The 21,426-nt window shown below is 43.1% G+C and overlaps 1 protein-coding gene across 1 annotated transcript in view; it reads right to left on the bottom strand.

Annotated features, from left to right (window-relative positions):
- Window positions 1-21,426, bottom strand: part of LOC135526114 (MAM domain-containing glycosylphosphatidylinositol anchor protein 2-like) — a 233,339-nt gene that overhangs the window by 116,962 nt on the left and 94,951 nt on the right. Inside the window, exons 3-6 of the mRNA XM_064954226.1 lie at window positions 11,489-11,663; window positions 6,702-6,898; window positions 5,291-5,423; window positions 3,549-3,818 (exon numbers count right to left, since the gene is read on the bottom strand). Of these exons, the coding sequence (XP_064810298.1) occupies window positions 3,549-3,818; window positions 5,291-5,423; window positions 6,702-6,898; window positions 11,489-11,663 (775 nt within the window). The remainder of the gene's footprint in view (window positions 1-3,548; window positions 3,819-5,290; window positions 5,424-6,701; window positions 6,899-11,488; window positions 11,664-21,426) is intronic.

The raw sequence follows: 21,426 nt of genomic DNA, 5'->3' as shown, positions 1-21,426 counted from the left end.
GTTAAGAGCATTGGGCCAGTAACCAAAAGGTTGCAGGTTCAACTCCTGAGCAGACTAGGTGAAGAAATTGTAGATGTAGTCTTGAGCAAGGCACTAAACCCTAAATTACTTAAATGTAAGTGCAATCCCCCTCTGCTGCTACCCTGCAAATGAGAATCTAGAATTTGTGCTGTGGGGCAGCATGGCAGAGCTTGTAAATGTCTCTCCAAGTCACCGGAGGCTGAATATATTATTTGAGAGAGGCAGTCGAATGAACGACCCTTCAGAGCGGCTGCACAGCACAGACCATATCAAGGTTATTGTCTGATGAGTTGTCTGTTATATGTTTATCATCCATGAAGCCTGTGTACAAGAACTTTGATGAAGGACCAGAGAGACAACGGTTCACTCTAACACATTTTTTTTGCGAGCTTCTACAAAACTGTAGAATAATACAGTGGCTGCCAATCTGTAATCTCCTTGGTTGGTGAATAACAACAATAAGACTGAAAAATTCTGTTTTATGATACCGTATCATGGGGTTACACTGGAACACCTTCACCAGTATGATGTATTTTTTATATTCTAAATTGAGCACAAGCATCCAGATTCTATAGTATTTCAACACTTACTACAAATTTACACTACAGTATTCAATGTCCTTTGAGGTTTTTACAGACTAAGAGTCACAATCTTTCCACAAAGAACCAAAACAATATTTTGGAAGAAGACTGTCACAAATCCTAGATTGGAATGTATGGATGTGGTTTTTCTCCATAGTAGACCAAAAATGCTGAGTGTGGAGTCAGTATTGCCTTTCCCTTTGGGTCTTCTACCACCCAGGGTCTATCTAGCTGAGCTCCTAGTCTAAGCTGCCTCCAGTCCTTCTCTCAACAGACTGATCTCTTGCCTTGGCAAAACATCTGAATCCCGCTAACTAACCAGCGCTCTCCACCTCCCAAAAACACACACACACACACACACACACACACACACACACACACACACACACACACACACACACACACACACACACACACACACACACACACACACACACACACACACATTCTCCTTCCCCATGCAAATGTGGAGCTTTCTGTTATCGGACTTAGAGTGCTGTCAGGGCCCAAGACTCCACAGACATAAATGGATCTCCTCTCAAAACCTGCAGCTTATACCCGTCCCGAGGTGCCAGCAGATGTCTGTGCACAGATGATCCGCTTTGAAGAGGGGGTGACTGTGAAATAAGATGCAACAGCTGCAGCAGCATTTGCCCTGGCAAGTTACAGTTTCTGAGCCTCATGAGTGGAATGAAAATGACGTTTTGGGGTGGTACCTGGAATTCTGTTTGCTGGCTGGCTAGAAACGTTTGATTACAGAAATTTGTGACGGAAGAATTATTAAGGCGCAAGAGGCGGAATGAACGTTTGATCGTACTAATGACCATATAAACATACGGGTGTAAACCATTGCTGTAGCAGCCATAATAGACCAACCCAATTAGAATTTGACTCGCAGTTTCTCCTAGATCGAGTCTGAGTGGGTGCTTGTCTGAGGCAAGAGAAAGGGGTGGGTGGGTTAAAAAGTAGTAAGTTTGACCTCCTCTGTTGCAATGCTTAAGCAGTGTTTTCCAATTAGCGCCGGCCGTCGACTAATCAGCCAGTTACAGACTCATTTTCAGCCGGCTACTTTTTCCACTTCACATTATCTACTGCAGGGGTGTGCAACTTCAGTGCTAGAGGGCCTGATTGGTGTCACACTTTTTCTCCATCCCTAGCAAACACAGCTGATTAATCAAATTGCATTCTAAACTGAAGATCATGATTAGGTGATTATTGAAGTTAGGAGTGTTAGCTGGAGCTGGGGGCAAAACTGTGATACCAATCAGGCCCTCGAGGACTGGAATTGCCCACCCTACCCTACCCTACCTCTACTGTACTTCTACCTGGATCCAAAAATGTTTTTCCTATGGGGACAACCGAAGAACCCTTTTGGGACCATTTTTCTAAGAGTGTAGGATGTCGGGGTTCCCCAGACAGTGACGCTAAAGTGATTGGCTCTCGTCTCGTCAGTCAGTGTAGCCTAATTTGCAAATGCTACTGGTAGGCCTAAGGGTTTTGTCGAGTATATATCAAAAGTATCAAAAGTAAATTTAATTGCTAAAATATACTTACGTATCAAAAGTACGTAAAAAGTATAATTCATTTCAAATTCGTTATATTAAGCAAATTAGACGGCACAATTTGTAATATTTTTTTAAATATACGGATAGTCATGGGCACACTAACACTCAGACAAAATTTGCAAACAAAGTATTTGTGTTTAGTGAGTCCACCAGAACAGAGGCAGTAGCGATAACCAGGAATGTTCTTTTGATAAGTGTGTGAATTCGACCATTTTCCTGTCCTGCTAAGCATTCAAAATGTAACAAGTACTTTTGTGTGTAAGGGAAAATGTATGGAGTAAAAGTACATTATTTTCTTTAGGAATCTAGTGAAGTAAATTTTTCAAAAAATATCAATAGTAAAGTACACATAACCCCAAAAACTACTTAAGTAGTACTTTAAAGTATTTTACACCACTGCCAGAGGACACCAAAATAGAATTATTTTGCCGAAGTAAGCTCTAACTGGCTACTTTTTCTATTTGGCTGGCGACTCTATGTACTTGTGGAAAACAATGGCTTACGTCTTTCTAGTCCTTTTCAGGAGGTAAAGTAGCATCACAAAAATCCAAGAGTATATCACAGAAGCCGGGGTAAAAAAACATAATTGCATAGGAATCAATAAAAGAGGGTGCTACTGGGAGCACTACTGGGAGCATCAAACAGTAAGCATACGTTCGTTTTCTTTGATCTTACCATTTGTCCCCCTAGGGTTGCTATATCATATCTCCGGCCTTGATAGTAATTCACTGACTACACACACACACAGCCCAGTGGCAAGGCTTTTAGAGGGGAATCAAACATGCATTGGTGCCATTTGGTCAGAATAGACCAGTTTCCAAATATTCTTTATAAGGTTTAATTGAGCATCCACATCTGATATGACCTTGTACACACTTAGAAAAAAATATGCTATCTAGAATGTTAATAAAGGGTTCTTTGGCTGTTCCCATTGGAGAACTCTTTGAATAAATCCCTTTTTGGTTGCACGTAGAATGCTTTTGGTTCCAGGTACAACCCCTTTGGATTCAAAGTAGAACCTTTCTACAGAGGGTTCTACATGGAACCCAAAAGGGTTCTCCTATGGGGACAGCCAAAGAAACCTTTTGGAACCCATTTTTCTGAGTGTAGAATGGACACCATCTCAGGTAATTCACTAAGGCCCGTATCCTAACTTGAGATGCATGTAATTCAAATATTTGTGCAAATCTTCCACTGACCTCAATGCAAGAATTACGTGAAGTATTAGCCCCTAGACAATCCTAGCTACTTTTCTCCTAGCTAGAGGCAGGCTTGTCCTTATGCTACCTAACTGTTTTGGTCATATTTTGAGAGTGTGTCCGGGATAAAGGTAACAAATGGAGGCTTGTCCGGGATCAATGTATTACCTCCAGGGCCTTACCTCGGACCACGATGGCAGTGGACTTCTTAGCCGGGTTGCCAACGTTGTTGCTGGCCACGCAACTGTAGACTCCTGCTTCCTCCATGGAGATGGCGGGCAGCGTGAGGGTTCCCCCGTTGAGTCGGCTTTTCTTGGACAGCTCATCCGTGTTGCGCACCCAGGTGAGTGTGGGTGTTGGCTCCCCACCGGAGGTCACACACACCAGGGTCACGGACTGCCCGGGGTTCACCACGATAGGGTCCTCCACCAGCAGTTTAATGGTGGGGGAGGCTTGAAACCACAGGAATAAGTAGAATGCATTATAATGTACGTCTGTATGAAACAAGTCAATAGTTAAATCTCGGCAACCATAATTTTTTACTCTTGCCAGCTACTCAATTAGGTTCTTGAGATGAGAAATAAAACTAGAAACCTGAAACGACAACAGAAACTCTCAACCAAAGCATGGGCCAAATGTTCCCACACCTTCCAAAATTCAAAAGATGTGTACACCTGCAAAATTCTGATTTTGTCCATATAATCAGTAACGAAAAATCTTCACACCGGAATTATTTGTTCCATCCCACAGTCTATTGAGAGATGTTACAATACCATTTATGTTACGTACATCTGTCCATGAGAGATTAGTCAAAAGTCAACAAACAAGTCAATAGGTACTGCAGCTGCTGTAAACTGAGTAGTATTCTCCCAAAGGTAGGATATACACTATATATACAAAAGCATGTGGACACCCCTTCAAATTAGTGGATTTGGCTATTTCAGCCACACCCATTGCTGACAGGTGTATACAATTGAGCACACAGCCATGCAATCTACATAGACAAACATTGGCGGTAGAATGGCCTTACTGAAGAGCTCAGTGAATTTCAGCATGGCACCATCATCTGAGCAACGCCCCACTTTCATCTGAGTAACAATGGCACAGCCACCATTGAACTCTGGAGCAGTGGCAATCATGCTTCACCATCTGGCAGTCTGATGGACGTGTTTGGCGGATGCCAGGAGAGAGCTATTGGCCCCAAGATCGGTGTGGAAGAACTTGACTAGCCTTCACAGAGCCCTGACCTCAACCCCATCGAACACCTTTGGGATGAATTGGAACGCCAACTGCGAGCCAAGCCTAATCGCCGAACATCAGTGCCCGACCTCACTAATTCTCAAGGCTGAACGGAAGCAAGTCCCCGCAGCAATGTTCCAACATCTAATGGAAAGCATTCCCAGATTAGTGGAGGTTGTTATAGCAGCAAAGGGGGACCAACTCCATGTTATTGCCCATGATTTTGGAATGAGATGTTCGACAAGCAGGTGTCCACCAATAGCATATCCTATTCTGTTACTAGTTGATATTCGGTTCTATAGTGTAGCTGTATAGTTGATGATAGGTTTTACGTTTGTAAGTTCATAACCTTTGTAGGTTTATCAATAGGCACATGGCATCCCAATACGAACCATAAGCAAGCCTGCTCACACACACTGTAAGTCTAATCAATGGTAGTTAGGGGGTATAGGGCCGGAGCAGGAAACCCGCAGGGCGGTGTATTAGGACCGAGTGCTTTCTCCTCTATCATTATTGGCCCTATATAGGGGTGAAGCACCACAGAGAAAAATGGCGAGCCTACAGGATTCCCATCCGTAATGAATCGGGCAATTCCGCACCTTTTCATTGGCAAAATTGCCAGATCCTTGATGTTATGAGTGCTAAACAATACAGATCCGTGTTCTCAGCCGCCCCAAAGGTTTACCTGTTTTGTTAGAGAGTTTGAAGAGAACATTCTTCTCTGGGATGCCGCACACATTCCGGACAGAGGCGATACAGCTGTAGTTGGCATAATCCTGAGGTCGAAGGTTCTTCAGCTTTAGAATCTTGGTCTCCCCCTGCAACTCAGAAAGAGAAACAGTGTAAAGTGATGTGCCGCCTGTCGCTCTTAATGTGTCTTACAAAGTAAGATAGCAGTGGTATTGAACTGGTCTCGTCGGCTCGTCCTCATCAAATCGCTTCCTTGGCAGTGCTTCAACAATGAGCTCATTCCCCGAACTAGGAGTATTATCTTTACACCTTTTACATCTTTTCAGTTTCATGAAATTCTTTGCCTGTCTATTTGGATGTGCTTGAAGCGGTGCACTTGGGACAAATGTCAAGATGCATACAAGCACTATTAACACACATGTATCGTCATGACATTGTAAATAATTTTACCAACAATAGCTGTTTTGTCTGCTCTCGTGTACACCGCCACCTTTGTAGCACTGGCAACATACTTAGAATATGTTATTGTTCCTTATGTTCTTAATTAAAACTCAGGAGGGCATTACTAGGCTGAGGATGGCACAACATGTGAAGTCTACCTGAAAAACTAGGTCCTGATGTCCTTGTGTGTGTGTGTGTGTGTGTGTGTGTGTGTGTGTGTGTGTGTGTGTGTGTGTGTGTGTGTGTGTGTGTGTGTGTGTGTGTGTGTGTGTGTGTGTGTGTGTGTGTGTGTGTGTGTGTGTGTGTGTGTGAGAGAGAAACTCCACTGGGAGAAAAATACAGCGAGCCCCTGAAGTGCCGTCTTCCTCTGCTCATTTCGAGCATATCTGAGTTGTGTGAGTTTCATGCCACCGCGAGCCCAAGCTGTTCCCTTCTCTATCATAGTTTGTCTGCTTATGAAACCAGCCTTTGTGAAGCCTGTCAGACATACGACTGTCAAAATGCTCTCATCTCTCCTGTCAACGAAGCTGACTTTACAAGGAGAGAGGAGATTAGATGAGATGTTTAAAAAAAACTGGTGCAATTTCACAACTCAAGTCACTGATATTGTGCTCACAAAACATCCTCCCATGTGGGATTTGAGTGCTCAATGGGAAACTTTCTACATGCTGTGAAGGAGATAAACACACACAATTAAAACACACAATTTCCATAATAAGAAATTACTTCCTTTATGAGAATAGGAGTTCCTTAATATCTAAAATGCTGATCAGAGGAACGGGTTGTTTGATCAAGCTAAGGGTTCTCAAAAAAAATTACCCAAATGCCTGAAAAATTCCCCTGAGGGCCTTATACCAATTTGTCTGGGGAACCACAAGAAACAGCTCTTGGCCAGATTTGGCACCCAGGCTACGAGTTTTAGACCCTGATCTAGATGTCACAGCAGGTGTGGACTTTCGGCTTACTTGTGTAAAGAAGGGCTCGTAGATCTCCACGCCCTTATCCGAGCCTTGGGACAGGAACTCTTTGCCACGCCTCCAGCTGTAGCGCACTGGGGGGTTGGAGTTGGCCATGCAGCGCAGGAACACTGTCCGCTCATAGTAGAACTGCTCCTTAGCCTCCCCGATGCTCTGGTGGACGGTTACGATGGGATCATCCAAATCTAGAAAGTGAACATAGAAACAGTGGTCCTTGGCATCAAGGCGCCTCCAAGCAGCCTCTGTTTGCCACACACTTGTGTAGGTCAACGCATGAAGGGCAATTACCTTTTCTTCTCAATCCCAGGGACCTATTTATATACAGTGGCTGACTTTTAATGAAGTGTGCTGGTTCAATTGGTTAACAGCTGTTGTCCTCTTTTGCAATCACAACTTCCCCCTTAAGCTCTTTAAAGAGCCTGTGATGCCACAGACGTAATACCCATACCAAATGTGCATGACAAGAGGGAAAATCATGATTTGTTTTACATGTGAAATATAATATCCATCATATAAATATCATATGAAGGATCATAGAAATATTTATATTTTCTATTTTTCTACAGATTTTTCTGGAGAGCATCAGTAATGTCAATCCCTGACTTCTACAGTCGACAAACACATCACAATTACACTTTTTTTTCTATTTATCATACATCCAACATTTCAGGAATCCTCAACTCCATCCATAATTGTCAAATAAAGGCACACGCACTCCACTGAGGTGCTTTCAAATGTTTTTTTGACAGCCAGAATAGTGCTTGAAGTTCAATGAAAAGGGCCACTTAGACTCCAAAGTTCCAGCTCCAATCGAGAGGGAGCTTTTAAAACTGTGATTTTGACAAGAGCTCGATAATGACTAAAAAGTGTTCCACCGGAGAGCCACTGGCTTTTATGGGCTACTTTGAGATGCAGACAAGCACCTTCAAAAATCTGTTTCCCACCAGCCAACTAACTACTGCGACTAACTACTGCCACGGGCAGTCCAGAGCCAGACAAATTTCCTGTACAAACCATTATAATGTATTTGCATTTTTTCATAAAAAATAATGGCTTTGCAGATTAGTCTGAGTCAATTCTCCGATATGTTTTCCTTATTTCTTTCTCCTACTGCCGTGGAATGTCAGTCAGACTCAATCAAGGTCATCATTGTGCTTTAGCCTTGCCAACCACCAAGGATTCCAACACAGCATCGCCAAGTGGCAGCGAACAGCAACACGTGTCATTGCTTTGATCAGCTTGTCTCATTTAGTGAAGCAGGCAGGATCGATTAAAGTGCATGTGTGCTACAGTGGAGCAGAGATTAGACAATAAGCAAGTGCTCTGATCTCTGAGTCAGGGGTAATGACACTATGCTCATTGTCTCCCCCTGGCAATGTTTTCTGCCACTGTCCATCTCCGCTCCTATTTATCTTGCATCTCTTGCAGTAAACTAACCCATGGCCCTCTATCGTCTCCTCCTCTCCACTCTCTCGGAAGCACATCCTCAGAGTGCAGACACACCAGATTTGTCTCTTTTTTGTATTTGCCAGCTCCAGGCAGCTGGGGAACGCTGAATGTCAAACATGGAAACGCTGACTCGATCAACCTCATTTTGGGGGGTTGAAGAATTTGTAGCTCACTTTTTCATGGGAGAACCGAGGTAGGGGAAGATTGCAGAGTAAGGCATCTCGGGGGCTTCCGATACAACTCATCCACAGAGAGAAAGTATAGACTGAGTAGACAAAACATTAAGAACACCTCTTTCCATGACATACTGACCAGGCGAATCCAGGTGACCCCTTATGTCACTTGGTAAATCCACTTCGATCAGTCTAGATGAAGAGGCGACCGGTATACTTCTGGCCCCTCCTTGGACACTGTGTTAACTAACCTCCAGACGAGCTTCAATGCCATACAACTCTCCTTCCGTGGCCTCCAACTGCTCTTAAAATGCAAGTAAAACTAAATGCATGCTTTTCAATCGATCGCTGCCCGCACCTGCTCGCCGGTCCAGCATCACTACTCTGGACGGCTCTGACTTAGAATACGTGGACAACCACAAATACTTGGGTGCCTGGTTAGACTTTAAACTCTCCTTCCAGAATCACATTAAGCATCTCCAATCTAGAATCAGTTTCCTATAGCGTAACAAAGCATCCTTCACTCATGCTGCCAAACATACCCTTGTAAAACTGACCATCCTACCGATCCTCAACTTCGGTGATGTCACCTATAAAATAGCCTCCAACACTCTACTCAACAAACTGGATGCAGTCTATCACAGTGCCATCCGTTTTGTCACCAAAGCCCCATACACTACCCACCATTGCGACCTGTACGCTGTCGTTGGTTGGCCCTCGCTTCATACTCGTCGTCAAACCCACTGGCTACAGGTGATCTACAAGTCTCTGCTAGGTAAAGCCCCGCCTTATCTCAGCTCACTGGTCACCATAGCAGCACCCACTCGTAGCACGCACTCCAGAAGGTATATCTCACTGGTCACCCCCAAAGCCAATTCCTCCTTTGGTCGTCTTTCCTTCCAATTCTCTGCTGCCCATGACTGGAACGAATTGCAAAAATCTCTGAAGCTGGAGACTCACATCTCCCTCACTCGCTTTAAGCACCAGCTGTCAGAGCATTTTACAGATCACTGCACCTGTACTTAGCCTATCTGTAAACAGCCCCTCTATCTACCTACCTCATCCCCATATTGGTATTTATTTATTTATTTTGCTCCTTTGCACCCCAGTTTCTCTACCTGCACATTCATCTTCTGCCGATCTACCATTCCAGTGTTTAATTGCTATATTTGAATTACTTCGCCACCATGGCCTATTTATTTCCTTAACTTGCCTCATTTGCACTCACTGTATATAGACTTTTTGTTTTATTTTGTTCTACTGTATTATTGACTGTATGTTTTGTTTATTCCATGTGTAATTCTGTGTTGTTGTATGTGTCGAATTGCTACGCTTTATCTTGGCCAGGTTGCAGTTGCAAATGAGAACTTGTTCTCAACTAGCCTACCTGGTTAAATAAAGGTGAAATAAATAAATAAAAATGAAGAAGGATTTGAGCCTTGAGACAATTGAGACATTATATTCAAGTGCCTTTTAACAGGGTATGGTAGTAGGTGCCAGGCGCACCGGTTTGTGTCAAGAATTGCAACGCTGCTGGGTTTTTCACTCTCAACAGTTTCCCGTGTGTATCAAGAACGGTCCACCACCAAAGGACATCCAGCCAACTTGACACAACTGTGGGAAGCATTGGAGTTAACATGCGCCAGCATCCCTGTAGAACGCTTTCTACACCTTGAAGAGTCCATGCCCTGACAAATTTAGGCTTGTCTGAGGGAAAAAGGGTGCAAATCAATATTAGGAAGGTGTTCCTAATGCTTGGTATACTCAACATCTAGCCCGCCACAGTAAATGGGAAAATGTATATGCAAAACAGTACATTATGTCCTCAGACATTTGAAGTTGAATTGCTGCTTTGGAGAGAGGTATGCAAACACCAACAATGGGATGCACTAAAACTTGCAGTATCCACATAATGCTTAATTTGAGTCAATTTGCAATTATCAGCCCTGATTAACAGAGCAATTAGAACAATTGATGAATTCACCATCTAAAAGGCTTAATCCAATCTGTCTCTTAAGGCCTATAACAGTCGCACAAAGGAAACACTATAAAGTCCTCGTTGAGAATTCAAAGTGAACACCAATGGGTGGCCATCTCTGTGGGTCTGCAAAGTACTTTCTACAGCCATAAAATTAGATTTGCAATTTGGGTGATCTCTCTCTTTAGGTAGTGTTGCTGCTTTTTTTCATTTGCAATGTTGGGATTATGCACCATGACTTCAGACATCTAAGTCTGCGTTCCAAATGGTATTCTGTTCCCTATATGGCTCAATTTTTATACATTTGTATTATTATTATTATTATTATTATTAGTATGTAGGGAACAGGGTGCCATTTGGGATTCAGGCTCTGACTGTATTGCTGGAATTCACAACCCCTTTGTTTCACAACTATTAATTTCTTCAGCAATGTGCACTGTCAGGCCTTCACACAGCTGGGGTGCAGTTCCCTTACTGAGTGAATAAAAGCAGCGATGACACTGATATGATGGCAGCGTCCACAGCATTAAGAAATGGCTGCAATTAACACTTCGGAGTGTCTTGAGTAAGGATGAATAATGTTACCTTTGGCTTTATAGTGAGGGTATGGTACATTTAATTTACTCATACTTGGCTTTCTTTTGAGGCCTTTTGTGTTTCAAAAAGTCATGTTGTAATTCACCCCAACGTCATGTTGTCTGGGACGGTAAGGGCTACTAGTGAGTGAGCCAATGCCTCTGTTCAGTAGCTAAAGCACAAGGCATGAGTAACTGGACAAGGGCAATCTGCAGAGGGTCAAGGACAATCGGCAGAACTTATGATGCATGCTATGATGGGGGAAAAATCAATACAGTTACATATCACAATATTATTTTGAGATGATATTATATCGATACTTTCGGATTTGTGCTCCATCTTCTTTTTAAATAGTGAGCCAACATTTTTCAGCACTTATTTCCATGACTGATCAAAACAGCAATATGTTTAAAACATCAAGATTACAGTATCGAATCATGAAAATTGTGAGAATCGCAATACACATCATATAGGCACCTAAGTATTGTGATAATGTTGTATCGTTAGGTCCCTGCCAATTCCCAGCCCTAGCAGCGAACATCGGAGGAATGCATGGGAAAAGGGCAGGTAGGCAACCGAGGCAAGGCCTGCTCACTCACAGTAGACGTCCACTCGGATCGACTTGATGGCCGGTGAGCCCAGGCCATTCTCGGCCTTGCAGTAGTAGCGTCCGCCCTGGTGCCTCTGGATCCGGATGATGCGCAGGGTCTCGTTGAACACACTGGAGTCCTGGAAGCGGTCGGAGGCGCTACCGGCCGTTTTAGTCCACCGAATCTGGGGTTGGAGAGAGATAGAGGCCAGAGGTGACCGAGGAGGTCTAATGCTATGGACAACAGGCTCCGGCTGGACAGAGAGCAATGGGGTCAGCCATGGGATAAATATATTGCAACACACACTCTGGATTAAAATGAGCCAATGAGCATGTTTTACAGGAAGTGAAATACCGAACTAGTAATAATGTATTTTCAAATATGGGCTTAATAACTTTTCAAACATGGGCTTTGTTATGTTCCCAATGTGAGGAACAATCAATGAAACAAATATACTGAACAAAAATCTAAACGCAACATGGAAAAAATGTCAATTTAGTCAGTCAATTTAAATAAATTAATTAGGCCCTAAACTATGGATTTCACATGACTGGGCAAGGGTGCAACCATGGGTGGGCCTGGGAGGGCATAGGCCTACCCACTGGGAAGCCAGGCCCAGCCAATCAGAATGAGTTTTTCTACAGGCCAGGTTTTTTTTACCTTCAATTTTTTTTTACCTTCAGTTAACAACAAATTCTTATTTACAATGATGGTCTACCCCGGCCCAACCTGGACCAATTGTGCGCCAACCTATGGGACTCCCAATCACGGCCGGATGTGAAACAGCCTGGATTTCAACTAGGGATTGTAGTGACTCCTCTTGCACTGAGATGCAGTGCCTTAAACCGCTGCGCCACTCGGGAGCAGAACATCTTTTTTTTACATCCAGAGTGCAACAAACATGATTTAGAGCTTGTTTATGGAAAAGTGGTTATTTCTGAATTTCAATGTTGCAACTAGCTGAAAATTGTCCAAAGATATGAACACTGTGGACAGTTGTGCAGTTGTGAGGCCGGTTGGACGTACTGCCAAATTCTCTAAAACAACATTGAAGGTGGCTTATGGTAGAGAAATTAACATTAAATTCCCTGGCAACAGCTCTGGTGGACATTTCTGCAGTCGGCTTGCCAATTGCATGCTCCCTTAAAACTTGAGACATCTGTGGCAATGTGTTGTGTGACAAAACGTCACATTTTGGAGTGGCAAGGTGCACCTGTGTAATGATCATGCTGTTTAATCAGCTTCTTGATATGCCAAACCTGTCCGGTGGATGGAATATATTGGAATAGGAGAAATTCTCACTAACAGGGATGTGTCCAAATTCGTGCACAAAATTTGTGAGAAATCAGCTTTTTGAGCATTTGGAAAATATCTGGGCTCTTATTTCAGCTCATGAGACTTTATAAGTTGCATTTATATTTTTGTTCAGTGTACTACCACACATTTGTTTTACTTTCTTTATAATATATTATGTCCATATACTCTCGATTGAGAATCGCAACAGAGCAAAGTGTTTGTGTAATACAGTACATGAATAACAATGATATAAATGGTAAAATTGACTGAAATGTATATCAATGGCACCATTGATCGATAAGCGCATAAAATATTTAGGTGGCTCGTGTTTGAGTGACTCTTGTGAGACTGCGACATGTGTCCATCATTCCAACGACATCCAGTGGGTCTGGATTCCATATGGCACGTCAAGTTTCACACAGAACTCTGACAAAACCTCAAAAAACAGCTCTGACAATTTTGTGCAACTCTTTGAGGCATTCTCAATGGTGCTGAAGCTGTTTGATAAACAGTCTCTAATACAGAATATGTTTGAATGTTTGGAGAGAATTGCCTCTGATATCACGGAAATCAAATGAACATGGCATCTTACGATCCTTCCCATCATGCATCTGGAAACAAGAAACAAGGCATCCGTGGCATTTGGACAGATGAAATAAATTTGTGATCTGAGAAGGGAGAAGGATGAGAACATCAGTCGCCCGCTGCCAGTCTATGTATTTGCACGGATTCTGCATTTGGCCTCCGAAGGCGAAGAAGACCGCAGCGGTCGGCAGCAGCAGTGTTCTCGGGAATGCGCAAATGGCGCTTGCAAGAAAGTGGATGTGAGGCCCCCTGTGTACACTCACTACGCTCACTCTGCCAGTCATGCCGACAAGCAGAGCAATTTGCCCATTCAGCCCTGGCATGGCCCTTGCTGGGGCCTGTGTGAGCTTTCCTGTGTGGTTGACCTACATTGCAACAAAACCCTCCTTTATCATAGCGGCTCCTTATGAGCAGGGACGGCTGGGGGTCGGCAGTCAAGGGAGCTGCAGCAGAGACCCATTCAAGAGGGTAGGGGGAGGGGCATTGAGGAGCCACTAACAGCCCCACCCTTCACCACCTCCACCCTGCAAATTATCCCCTCCCACTTCCCTATTCTCCAAGTAAAATGTACTTGTTGTTTGGCTTGGTTAGCTACTTTTCTCATGGCACCACGGGTGTGGAGGCAGAATAATAATTTCGAATAATTCTCACAACCTAGCTTTGCATGTAGAGAGGAGGGATAAAATCAATTTCGTGTTTTGCTGAAAATGGTAGGTAGCGTGGATTTGTTTACATGCATATTGGTGTTGGCTAAGGAATAACATGGTGTTGGAATTCATGGGGCTTAGCTTAGCCACGCCGGCTTTCTTTTTTGGGGGTTGGGAGGATAAGATGTCCTCTCTTTCCTCGGCAACATGAAACTTGGCTATAAAACTTCTAGGTCCCCACACAGTGTCTGAAATGAAACCAGGCATGCAGAATTTCAATTTGATTTATTACTACTGAACTAACCAGGACGGTGAAAGACATTGGACAATGGTACAGATATTATCACTGTCAACTCAGTGATGCCATCTAATTTGGGTGAGTGCTAGTTGCTGCGAATGAAAAAAACTAAGATTTTCATGATGGACCACTGTATAGTCAGGTCTCATAGGTATTACTTAGAAAATTCTCTATGTAGTTATAATGTCATGTTTACAATGTGCTTATAGATGTGTAATATATGCTTTATTATAAACAATATAATATTGTAATGCATCTTTTGTGATGTGGTCTGCTTCAAAGTCAGCATGTGCTTATCACATATTCCATCCAGTCTATCAAAGCCACTGGTTGTAGCCTATGATACGATCATGAAGCACATTACAGAATGTTCCAGTAAGATAATAAAAATAAGCTGTTCTCTGCATTGTATGTCACTCACATAGTCATTCACAAACACAGCAGGGCTATCATATGGTTGCCGGTTTGCCTGCATGTAGCTAGTCAGCATCAGCAGCAGCAGTAACAGCAGATGACTGGCATATGAGAGAAGCGCCTCAGTCCCTCGATCAGCACCCTGCAGTGACGTAGGCTCCAGTTTGGGAAAAGACAGGCGAGCATGCCCATTCGCCAGCCTATTTATAGTGCCACTGCCTCCGCAGTCTGTTATAAGCAGCAGTCCCGGGGATCTGCCAGTCAGCCACACTTGTTGTCTGTGGGAGCCCCGGATGCACAAATGATCTTGGACTCTTGAATGTGTGTGTGGGGGGTGGGTGGGGGGTGGGGGCGTGTGTGTGTGTGTGTGGGCGTGTGTGTGTGTGTGTGTGTGTGTGTGTGTGTGTGTGTGTGTGTGTGTGTGTGTGTGTGTGCGCGCATGTGGACAGTGGCTGAGCAGGGAAGAAGAAAGGTGCATCAGTGTGCTAGCTAGCTGAATATACCGAAACCGTGGGATGACATAACAATATTTTCTGTCTGCTACCCCCTGTTGCCCTCCCTCCCTCATGCTCTCTCCATATCAAAGAGAGAGAGAGGCAGAGTGGAGGAGGAAGAGAGGAAGATACAGTACAGTGCTGCTTTAACTGGGGGGGGATATGGCAGAGGAAGGGCTCAAGTCGGAGACTCCACTTGAGCTTCGTGCAAAAAAGGGTAATCCTCCCCTTATTAGTGGTGTCTTTTGAACTGTCGAAAACCTCCTATGGAGTTTCAAACAGGTTCTTGAAAATAATGTGTGGGATTGTCTTAAGATAAATTACTGCTTCGTCACCGCAGACTTTACACACTCACTCAACCATTAGCGCCTTCAGAATACTAAACCAGCCAGCTCGACACTCTTAGAAGTAAAGGAGTCTGGAAGAACCTTTTGGGGGTTCTAAAAATTTCTGCGCAAGGGGAACCTTTCCAGTTCAAAAAGGTTCCACCTCTGAAAATGATGTTTGAGGAACCCCTGTGTCAAGGTTCAAACCAGAACTTTTAAATAATATATTGTAGCGGTGGCAGCCTATCAAAAGATTGAGGGCATGGCTTATTGGAGGCGTGGCTTTGAGATAGTTAATTTTGGTCATGCGTTACAGCAAATGTCATTCCTGTTCATCATGTTAAGTTTGTACACTGGAAATGTATAGTTTGCTTAACTACTTACGCATATTACATATTCTAATACAATATTCATAATATTAACATTGCTGATTACATAGAGTAATAAAGTGGCAACTATTCCAACTTTGGGATTTGCATAGGCTCAAGGAACTCATACAACTCTAACTTGTTGAAGCTAAAAAACTATCAGTGTTCAACCTTAACATGTGATGACAATACAACAGAACAGAGGAATGACATTTATTCACACGGGTAGCCTAAAAATATATTTCTGGAATTCACCCTCTTACTAAGCCATACCTCCAGTCCAGGATTCCTCCAGGAACACTTTGCTACATTGAAACATGAACAGTTCCTCCAAGAACCCCTCAACAAACAAAGGTGCAAATATGAACCATTGACTAGCACTGGTTCCTTGAGAAACTCCAGGGGTTCCTTGAGGAACTTCAGGCGTTCCTTGAGGAACTCCAATTGTACTTTTTTTTTTTTAAATAGTGCCTGACAAATAGTGTTTACCTCAGTGTTTAAACTTTAACATCAGGAGTTTGATTAATATGCTACATTTAAAACGATAGGTGTGAGAATGTTTTAAACTATACCTATATCATGGGAATATTTGTGCATGTATCTGGTATCCCCTAAATCATTGAAAATATACATTACTGACAGTTGATATCTTTGCCATGATTTCTGTATTTTAAATTAGTATTTTCTAGAAGGGAGTGTACCAGCAGTTTATGACACACAGCAAATTGGCCAGTGTTAGTGTTTTTCAGTGTAACATTTCTAGTCTTGATTATGTGAAAGGTTCTACCTAGCACAAAAAAGGGTTCCACTATGGAGAAAGCCGAAAAACCATATGGTTGTACTTTTTTCTAAGAGTGTATGCTACTTTGAATACACGTCAAATACATTACTTCATTTAGAGCATGTTAATCAATCATGTCATCTGCAATTAGCATTTACTTACAATGTATGTCAATTGCCCAATGCATTACATAATTTAATGTAGTATACTAGTGAGGACATTGAAACAGAGCAGCATGCAATCCCAGTAGTATGCTAGACAATCCTGGAGGAAGAATCCAACAACTCTCTGCCATAACAATAACAATCATCCAGAGCCCATGTAGCCTTACACACCAATTAAAGGGCTAAAACAAAACAGGCCATTAAGAGCTCATTAGTCTAGCAATGTGTCAGCGCTGGAACAAATACCATCAACACATCAATAGTCACCACTACCAGTCATGGCACGTGTCACTTTGATCATGTCCAGAGCTGAACACAGAGTCCTGGACTACAATTGTCTACTTTTGTCTGAATTACAATCAATTGTTCAAATGTGGCCACTGAGGTCACTGACTGAAAACAAGACGGAAAGATGTCTTTACACTGTAAATACTCTAGGCTATGCCAAAGATAGCCTGGTTAAACCAGACTGAATGCTGTGCTCACCATCAATACACTGGACTTCATGACCTTATCCTTCACCACTTCTCTCTTTCAGGATATGGTAAAGATAGCCTGGTTAAACCAGGCTGAACGCTGCGCTCACCATGGTTATCAAGATGGAATTCTGCTAATAAATGGGTATGTGGAATCCTCCCCAAAAATAACTGGTTCAATCAGCGTCATGTTTATTTTTTTTAAATGTAACCCTTTTCTCCCCAATTTCATGCTATCCATTTGGCAGTTACAGTCCTGTCCTATCGCTGCAACTCCCGTACGGACTCGGGAGAAGTAATGGTCGAGAGCCGTGCGTAACCCGAAACACTATCCAGCCAAGACGCACTGCTTCTTGACACAATGCCCACTTAACCAGGAAGCCAGCCGCACAGATGTGTAAACACCGCACACTGTGTCAGCATGCATGCGCTCGGCCTGCCACAGCAGTCGCTGGAGCGGGATGGGAAAAGGAGATCCCGGCCGGCCAAACCCTCCCCTAACACGGACGACGCTGGGCCAATTGTGCACCGCCCCATGAGTCTCCCGGTCGCAGCGACAGAGCCTGGACTCGAACCAGGATCTCTAGTGGCACAGCTAGCACTGCAGTGCCTTAGACCACTGCGCCACTTGGGAGGCAATCAGTCTCATGTTTGAAACTATGGGTGAATATTCAGCACACAAACCCATGTGGTCAAACACTGTGCTTTGGATTAAGTCAAAACATCTGGGGCTCCATTTTACACATGGATGGAAGCCAGGCCACTCCAAAGACATTTCCTGCCCTATAATATCCGTTGACTCTATGAACATTCAAGTTCCATTCAAACCAATAGACAAAAGCATCATCACATACTAAAATGACAATCACATTAAAAGAAGGACTTAATCACATACTAAAATCTATTGTAACAGTACAAAAATGAAAACTAGTACAAAATGGCTTGGCACAAATGGTGATGGAAAGGAACAATTAGGGTTGTGCAATATCCAGATTTTCATACCGGTCCTGTACCGTAGCGAGATATACAGTATTACCGGCAGTGCACACAAGGGGCGCTATTTCTTTCCAAACGCACAAAACTATTTATTTAGGCAGCAGGGCTCATGATTCAGGAAGGGAATTTTTGTCTCTGCTATAACCAAGAAGCTTACAATCTTCCAAGCTAGCCACTCAGTTGGCAAGTTAGAAAACCAAATGCATAACTGGAGCCTTGATCTGTAGATCATTTATTTGGCACATCTTAGATTGTTAACTTATAATCACCCTCGCGATTATAAAAACAAAACAGTATACGGTATACCGCTTTGCCTAGGTAAAATGTATTGGTTGTTAGGCTTAATTGGTGGCAAGCTACTCTTCTGAAAGAGGGAGATGTGGTGCTCATCACTGAGGAAGAAAACATTCTCAATCTCAAGCCAGCAAAAACCAATATGGACAACAATGTGTATTGTCTTAAGCAGAAAATGTGTGGAAAATTTGAATAAACATAATTTGGCCTAGCTAGCACATCTGAGTCTACAATAGCAGAGAAGAACATGACACTTTTGTCATTGGGGGGGAGAAGGTAGCCAGTGCTCGGGCTGGACGGTGCCAGTAACTCCATCACTGACAAGCCCCAAAAGCCAAGCTCTGGAAATCTACAGCATGTTTGAAGCCAATCCAACCAATGAAATGGAGGTGAAATCAGTAAAATAGTACCCGGCATCATTGTCACCGCCAGGCCGCCATCTGTCCTTAGTCGCACAGGTTGGACAGTTGGACTTAGCAATGGGGGATGGATCTCAGACAATTCATTACTGTGGAATTCATTACTGTATCCATTAACTGTCCTGTATAGTAGAGATGGATGAAACCATCTGTGATCTGTGACCTAGCACATCACATCCAAGAAAAAAAAGATACTATCAGCACAATATCAATGACGTCAAGAGTGATGGATTTTTTTTTAGAACTTAATGTTATAATGGGTAGCAATTCAAACATGTCTGCCTCTTTTGTTGAATCAGAGGATATATTTACTATGAAGCCACGTGGCACTGCAAAATAATTTAATTTCTATTTCACAGGCAAAGTGGACAAGTTGTGAAATGCAATGAGTACAACTAATGGCTCACTGCCATATACATTTATAAAAGATTGTATCATGAATTAGAGGCATTGCAAGTTTTAATTTCCCCAAGTAGAAAGAGAAGAGGTTGAATGGATGCTGCAGTCTCTTTCTGATAAGTTACCAGGTACAGCTAATCTTGACGGCAAATTACTTAGCGTTACAGCCAACGACCTGGCTGTCTGACCCTGCTGGGACACCTGTCACCATCTAATCCTGCTAAGACATGATGAGCATAGTGTTGTGTACTGACTGCACCATGGCAGTGTTGCCTGTAGAGCTGTTTATACCGTGTCAGTAAGGAATTAACTAGGGAAACTGACAGATCAATAACATTACTATACTGACTCTAATAAAAACTGAAATTGCGCTGTCAAAAACCAGTTGTTTCATCATTAGGTAGCGAGCTAACGTTAGCCAACTTTTGGCTAGCTCTGATGGTACATCAACTGGCGAAAACCAGCCAAGCTAATTCACTTCTGTTGAAACAGGATAAAAAGGCTACAAAATATTTACATACATAAATTATGGTGGAAAATTAAGTATTTGGTCAATAACAAAAGTTTATCTCAATACTTTGTTATATACCCTTTGTTGGCAATGACAGAGGTCAAACATTTTCTGAAAGTCTTCACAAGGTTTTCACACACTGTTGCTGGTATTTTGGCCCAATCCTCCATGCAGATCTCCTCTAGAGCAGTGATATTTTGGGGCTGTTGCTGGGCAACACGGACTTTCAACTCCCTCCAAAGATGTTCTATGGGGTTGAGATCTGGAGACTGGCTAGGCCACTCCAGGACCTTGAAATGCTTCTTACGAAGCCACTCCTTCGTTGCCCGGGTGGTGTGTTTGGGATCATTGTCATGCTGAAAGACCCAGCCACGTTTCATCTTCAATGCCCTTGCTGATGGAAGGAGGTTTTCACTCAAAATCTCACGATACATGGCCCCATTCATTCTTTCATTTACACAGATCAGTTGTCCTGGTCCCTTTCCACCCCCATGCTTCACAGTAGGTATGGTGTTCTTTGGATGCAACTCAGCATTCTTTGTCCTCCAAACACGGCGAGTTGAGTTTTTTCCAAAAAGTTATATTTTGGTTTCATCTGACCATATGACATTCTCCCAATCTTCTTCTGGATCATCCAAATGCTCTCTAGCAAACTTCAGACGGGCCTGGACATGTACTGGCTTAAGCAGGGGGATACGTCTGGCACTGCAGGATTTGAGTCCCTGGCGGCGTAGTGTGTTACTGATGGTAGGCTTTGTTACTTTGGTCCCAGCTCTCTGCAGGTCATTCACTAGATCCCCTCGTGTGGTTCTGTGATCATTTTGACCCCATGTGGTGAGATCTTGCGTGGAGCCCCAGATCGAGGGAGATTATCAGTGGTCTTGTATGTCTTCCATTTCCTAATAATTGCTCCCAAAGTTGATTTCTTCAAACCAAGCTGCTTACTTATTGCAGATTCAGTCTTCCCAGCCTGGTGCAGGTCTACAATTTTGTTTCTGGTGTCCTTTGACAGCTCTTTGGTCTTGGCCATAGTGGAGTTTGGAGTGTGACTGTTTGAGGTTGTGGACAGGTGTCTTTTATACTGATAAGTTCAAACAGGTGCCATTAATACAGGTAACGAGTGGAGGACAGAGGAGCCTCTTAAAGAAGAAGTTACATGTCTGTGAGAGCCAGAAATCTTGCTTGTTTGTAGGTGACCAAATACTTATTTTCTACCATAATTTGCAAATAAATTCATTAAAAATCCTACAATGTGATTTTCTGGATTTTGTTTTCTAATTTTGTCTGTCATAGTTGAAGTGTACCTATGATGAAAATTACAGGCCTCTCTCATCTTTTTAATTGGGAGAACTTGCACAATTGGTGGCTGACTAAATACTTTTTGCCCCACTGTATGTGTCTGCTTGGGGGGGAATACATGCGGCTGTGATTATAATCGAAGATAATTCTCTTGGTAGATAATGCGGTCGACATTTTGTT

This window comes from Oncorhynchus masou, chromosome 32 (assembly GCF_036934945.1).
Source record: "Oncorhynchus masou masou isolate Uvic2021 chromosome 32, UVic_Omas_1.1, whole genome shotgun sequence".
Lineage (NCBI taxonomy): Eukaryota > Metazoa > Chordata > Actinopteri > Salmoniformes > Salmonidae > Oncorhynchus > Oncorhynchus masou.
Note: the sequence above shows the minus strand (reverse complement) of the source record. Positions and strands in the feature narration are given on the sequence as shown.